Source organism: Pithys albifrons, chromosome 11, assembly GCF_047495875.1.
Source record: "Pithys albifrons albifrons isolate INPA30051 chromosome 11, PitAlb_v1, whole genome shotgun sequence".
NCBI lineage: Eukaryota > Metazoa > Chordata > Aves > Passeriformes > Thamnophilidae > Pithys > Pithys albifrons.
This window is the reverse complement of record NC_092468.1, coordinates 10,570,875-10,576,874: the sequence shown is the minus strand read 5'-3', so window position 1 is coordinate 10,576,874 and position 6,000 is coordinate 10,570,875. Positions and strand designations below refer to the sequence as shown.

At 48.2% G+C, this 6,000-nt stretch overlaps 1 protein-coding gene across 1 annotated transcript; it reads right to left on the bottom strand.

The window, feature by feature from the left end:
* Positions 1–652: 652 nt before the first annotated feature.
* Positions 653–4,909, bottom strand: MRPL44 (mitochondrial ribosomal protein L44). The gene is made up of 4 exons (XM_071566743.1): positions 4,713–4,909; positions 3,978–4,446; positions 2,839–3,017; positions 653–1,640 (listed from the first exon to the last, which is right to left on the bottom strand). Exons 1-4 carry the CDS (start codon positions 4,877–4,879, stop codon positions 1,469–1,471), a joined length of 987 nt encoding a protein of 328 aa, XP_071422844.1. The 5' UTR covers positions 4,880–4,909; the 3' UTR covers positions 653–1,468.
* Between the last annotated feature and the right edge of the window lie 1,091 nt (positions 4,910–6,000).

Sequence of the window (6,000 nt, the reverse complement as noted above, 5' to 3'; positions counted from 1 at the left end):
CTAGACTGATCTTTCTGCTCTCTTTTTTGTACTCCAGATTTCCAGCAGTGATCTCCCATCCCAGAACACAGCTGGAAGTTGTGCTGCTCTCCAGCCACATTAGCCCTTTGTACACGGGTAAGACGGAGGTCACACTCAGTGCTGGAGACACTCTTGGATCCCACACAGACACTTCCCTTGCTTGGATACACCAATAAATCTGTTTCCATCAGACAGAGTCAGCCCTGGCTCTGATGGCAGGGGCAGGAGGGAACGTGCCACAGACCTGCTCAGCAGCCACGACCTCTGGCTGCAAGTGTCCTTCACTAATTCCATCCCATGGGCCAAAGGCAAAGGATGGGTGTTGCCATGGACAGCAATATCAAACCTGAATGAAGGGCCACCTGCCTGGCCTTTATCACCTCCCATTAGTGAAGGCACATTTACCTGGTGCCTTCTTTTGCAACCAGTGCTCATAATGGGATAAAGCAGAAACACTTCCTGAACCACTGTTGACATCCAGCTTCTCCCTTTCAGGTCTCAGTCCCAGTTTGTAAGACTTTCATTCACTTTTTAAAGAAAATAATTCTGAAAGAGCCACAGTCCTCACATATCTGCAGCCGTCTGGTAGACTTGCTGAGTTTCTATGACATGCATGCACCTGAGTTATTCCTAAGTGTCTTTTCATTTATTCAGTTATATTAAAACAGCTACACATAGTGCAAACAAAATTTCACTAAATTCAATACTTTAGTCATGTGATCACTTAAATTAAAGTACATGGACTAAAGAGAAGTACAAAAAAGAGAAAAGAAGAAAAAAAGAAAAACCTTATCTTACAGCTGATCATATCATGGTTCTCCAGTTTCTGTGGGTTCAGGCCTTTATGATTCTCATTTTCACTTATTTCTAGTTTTGTTATGGACATTTTTACAAATTTTAAAAAACTTTTCATGCTTCAACAACAGAAACCAACGTCCATGTAAAACAAAATTGGCATGCAATCAGTAAGACCTCAAAAACTGGAACACCACCAGCATCAGTATCATCATCAAATTTGATGTTTTCACAAGGTTACAGACAAATGAATCCAGATGCAATCCAAAGACTGATGCTGCATGTGTAATTTAACTCAGCTTCTTCACAGTGCTCTCCAAACAATCTCCAAGGCAGCATTCATGGAACCAGTTTCTGTACAGGCTCTGTCACACATTAGTAAACATCATTAAAAACGGTCTCCTGCGATGTCTGAAAAAACTCAGCCAAAAGGCAAAAGTTCAGATTAGAAGTATGTTTCTATGTTTAGAAAAATGAGCAAATATTCAACATTGTGCAAAACAAAAAGACTTTATTTTAATACCGTATTTGATCTGAAAGTTTCAAGCACTGAAGACCTGAATAACAAACTGAATTTTGGGTTTCTAAAGACAACTATATTCAGCATGGAAGTCATTAATTCTTAAGAGAAACCAGAAATGTCTTTTGGCATCTAGTTACTGCTGATTGCCTTTTCAGCTGCCAATCCTGGTTTGGGTTTGGAGTAGTCCCAGGGTCTCCTGTTCTCCGTGTACCCGTAGAGTTTCCGCAGCGCCACCCGCGCAGCTTCTTCCTCTGCAGCGAGCAGTGTCTCCCCAGGGCCTTCAGCTAAAAGCTTCTTATCACTTGGGGAAAAGAAAATGAAATTACAAACATTTTCATCATGAAATCATGGGCACTGCTGTGTACTATGAATAAAATAGACTGGTTTTTCTCCAATGTCTGTGAATACTGAAGGTAATTTCCATATACACACAATCTAAACATTTCTGTCTTTCATGCAAAGGTGATTGTATATTCACCAATGGAAACTCAAGAATAGAAACGTGTCCATTTCTTGGAATAACACCGCTCTGTTCATTTAGATTCCTAACACAGCACTGACGCTTTACAACATCCAATTTGTTAGCCCTGTTAAAAATATGCAAATTCATTACTGTGGTTAGCTTAACAGGAACTGAAATGCTTTTGTCTTTTTATCTCCCTTGATAAGGAAGCATTTTCAAACTGCTTCAGGACTGACAGAGAAGCTCTCTCTTATGAAGGATGTGCTCAACTGTGTTTTATCAACACCTATGGGCACTGAATACGAGCAGTTTGTGAAGGCACACCAGGGATCCCAGAATAAAAATAATCAGAGTTCTTTTCTTTTTTATAAGATAAATCTTAGAAGGAATGCAAACCAAAGCATGATAAATCAGAACAAGTTAAAGCAAGCTCCTCACATATTTATCTGCAGCTTATTTAGCAAAGCAGCAGTGATAAGGGTTTTGTCCTGCCCCAGAGGAGAGATGTCACCCTGGGGCAAGAGACCAGGACAAGCCCTGACCACACCTGACACAAGAGCACCAGGGACAACTGGCACTTCATAAGTCTTGCCTGGACACAGACACTTCTCTGGCCTAACTTATAGTGCCTGTGATTTGAAAATTAAACACCTTCTCTGGAACATAAAATGAGTCTCTCTTCAATCCCACCTCCCTTAATGACTGTCCCCTTCCCTGAGCCCTGGATACAGCTGTGGTCCCTCCAAAGCCATGCAGTTTTATGGTGTTCACAAAGTTCCCGTGACAGGTCACCCAGAACACACACTCATGGTCTTTGGTGCATCCCATTCAGCCTCTGACGCACTTTAGCCACAGAGTGTTTATGTATCACCACAGACAACACTCAAAATGGCTGATTTTATATGGAAAACACTGTAAGTTTTCTTTTTTCTAACAACCCTGCCAAAAAGCAGGAGTAGAAAAGTAAAAGACCATCTTCCCTCCTCCCCTCTCCCCCAATTAAATCCATTTCATTTTAAATGAATATCATACTAACCAGTACAACCCAACGAAATAGACTGGCAGAACTGTGCTGACTCCCAACTGTCTGGTAATTCTTGGTTCTGGAGCAGAGATATTCCTCTTTGTCAGTTCTTCCACTAGTAAACCCATAGGATTTACAACTTCCCAGATCTCAAACAGGTCTTTTCCAATCAGCTGAGGAATTAAAAAATCCTAAACAAGAGTGTTTAGAAGTTACAATTAATGGCTTGAGCTTCTGGTGTCTTCTAATGAAAATACAATATGCACAGGCATTAATACAGTTGACAACAAACTGCTGAAATGAACAGTGAAACTGCCTCAGTGCCCTGTCGCAACAAAGCAGCTGATACACTGGGCAGCTCTGGCTCTGGTTTAGCCACTGGCAGATGTGTGCCCAGGCAAAGTAAGCCCCCAGACCCAGGGAAGTGACAGCACCAGCCTGAGAGAGGAGCTGCGACAACGCCTGAGTTCAGCACGAGGCTGCTGCCAAACAAGACCTTGTTCATTTCATGAATTCTGCACACAGGCTGAAGGAAATGTGCAAACCCTCAGGACTTCAACCTGTTTGGATCATTCTTGCCTATAAACTGCTACTTGCTCTTAAAGTGACCTCCCAATGGTCTTGCATCAGAAAGATTTTACCAAATACTTCTTCATTGCAAAATTAAAAATAAGCAAAAAGCATGACTGAAATGGCAATAGCTGCTAAAATTACTTTGTTTCACTAAATTGAACATTTCTGTATGAAATATCTTTAGGTGCTTGCACTCTACATGCAAAACATTCAGTCCCTGTTTATATAAAATGTTGGGGTTTTTTTGGATTTAAGATATATATGATCTCACATAGAATAATTTCATTATCTGATAATACAGTGCATGGAATATACTGCTTTCCCTTAGCGAGTGTCAACAAATACTAATATCACCATTATAAACCAGAAGTGTATGACTTTAAGTATTCAATCAGCCAGTGCTTTTTAATGAAAAAAAAACAAAACACAAACCCCCCAAACTCCCAGAGGCCCAAAACCCCACCTGACCACCACCACCAGCCTAAAGATCTTGTTGCTAAATTATCTTGTTACAGGTGTTGTCAAACTTCTGCCGGTGTCTGGCCATCCAGGTACAAAACAATATTGAATGGACCTACCCTGACAAAGACCCCCGTTCTCTCAGACCCGCTGCTTTCCAGCAGTGCTCCTATCACCGCGAGGAACGTCCTCTGCAGCACTTCTGCTGGGGCTGGAAAGTCCCTGCAAAGCGCCAGGTCCTGCATGGACAGGTTTCGAGCCACATAAGAGAGAAGTTCCTGGCCGGTCAGGAAATCAACCAGCGCCTCCACGCCCTCGGCAGGTAACTGTGGATAGGCGGCTCCGAAGGCCTTGGCCAGGAAGGCGCGGGCGAAGCGCAGCCCCCGCTCGGCCAGGGCGTTGTTGTCCCGCAGCGTGAGCGGCGCCGCCGCCTCGTCCAGCCCCAGCTGCCGCCGCCGCCCCTCCTCGCTTTCGATGTAACAGCGATTCACAAACGCCGTCTTGAGAAGGTCCAGAGAGAAGTCCTCCTGCAGGCGGTGGCTGAAGGCCTGGATCTCCGCGTGGTAGTCCCAGTTGGGCTGCTCGGACCTGCGGGAAGGACACCAGCTCAGCTCAGGGACACCGCGAGTAACCCGCGCGGCAGCCCCGGGGGCGGCAGGGAACGAAACACAGGGTTGTGTCCCAACACCGAACCCGCATTTAGCTCTTGGTGTCAGGCACTGTGGGAACATCCGCGGAGCTAAACCCATCCTGCTCCAAAGCGCGACGAGCCGGTGCCCGAACGCTTCGATTTTCCCGATCTCTGGGGTTGTTGCATCCCTTCCCGAGCCCCGCCCGCCCCACACGGCACTCACCGCCGCTGCGGCGGCGCCTGCAGCCGCTGCATCTCCAGGTAGGCGCGGAGCCATCGCTTCTTCTCGGGGGGCGGCCCGGAGCTGAGCGCGGCCCCCAGGGGGCCCCGGCCCAGCCCAGCCGCGGGCAGGAGTGGCCGCAGCGTCCGCAGGAACAGCCGGGCGGCCATGGCGGGAGCGGACACGGCACGGACCGCCCCGCCTCGCCCCGCCCCACTGGTTCCGGCGGGAGGCACCGTCGACCGGGGCAGCGGAACCGCCGCGACACCGCCGGGAATAGGAGCGGACACCGGAGCAGAGGAACTGCAGCGCCGGGGCCCCTGCTGCGGCCTCGGGGTGTTTCGGACCCCACCGGCCCCCGGGGCAGGAGAGCCCCCGGAGGGCGGAGCCCGGAGCGGGGCCGGGGCAGCGGCGCTCGCCGAACGGACCCCACCGGCGGTCCCTGAGATTTGCTCTTTGAGTTCCATTCCCACGTGCAAAACAGAAGGCCGGGCTTGTTCCCGTAGAAGAAGCTTTATTTTTAAGTATCGCCTATACAAGTTTGTACAGTCTTTCAACCCTCATTTGCACCATCAGAGTTCATACAGTGCACCTTCAGCGTAAAGGTTTATGGTATAAAACTCATGAAAATACAGAAAACGTGCAAAGCAGGCCTGACCCTTCATGTTGTCTTTCGCTGAAAGACAAAGGCACGCACTTTAACATTCATGGTAAGAAAACATGCACAGCAAACACCCCAAATTAGCCGATGAAGTCCCATAACACAGTAAAAAAAGCTCAGAAACAACATCTGCCACAGCCAAATGCAGAAAAGCCAAGGAAGCAGGGCCAGCAGCCTGTCCAGCACCGCACCAGCCGCACCAGGCTAACTCACAGCACAGGACACACACGAGAGCAGCATTCCTGCAGGCACTGCAGCACTGCTATGAAAATCCTCAGCTTACCAGCTGTGCCCTGGGACTCTTCTGTGCCCTCTGTGCTGCAGGTGAGTGAGGGCAGCGCTGAAATAGGCCCCGGGTCCTTCTCTTCTGCAGCCACTGAGGATCATTACCTCTTTGCCCGTCTGTGCATCTCTGGAGCCCAAAAAGGGTCGTGCACAGGGGTCTGGGTGCAGCTGTTCTAGGGAAGGGCCCCTTTGAACAGTGTTCTGGTGTCACTGCACGTTTGCTCACACACTGACACTCTCAGTTGTTCCACACTCCCTGGGGAAGGGCCTGTGCTGCTGCAGCCCTGCAGGGGCACAAAGCCACCAGGATGCATCAGCACCCCCAGTGACAGTGTCTGGCAAAAG

Coding starts and splice junctions, on each gene's coding strand:
- MRPL44 (XM_071566743.1), bottom strand. CDS start 4,879: ATGGCCGCCCGGCTGTTCCTGCGGACGCTGCGGCCACTCCTGCCCGCG. Junction 4,447..4,712: donor CAGGCGCCGCCGCAGCGGCG/GTGAGTGCCGTG, acceptor TCCTTCCCGCAG/GTCCGAGCAGCCCAACTGGG. Junction 3,018..3,977: donor GAACGGGGGTCTTTGTCAGG/GTAGGTCCATTC, acceptor ACTCTTGTTTAG/GATTTTTTAATTCCTCAGCT.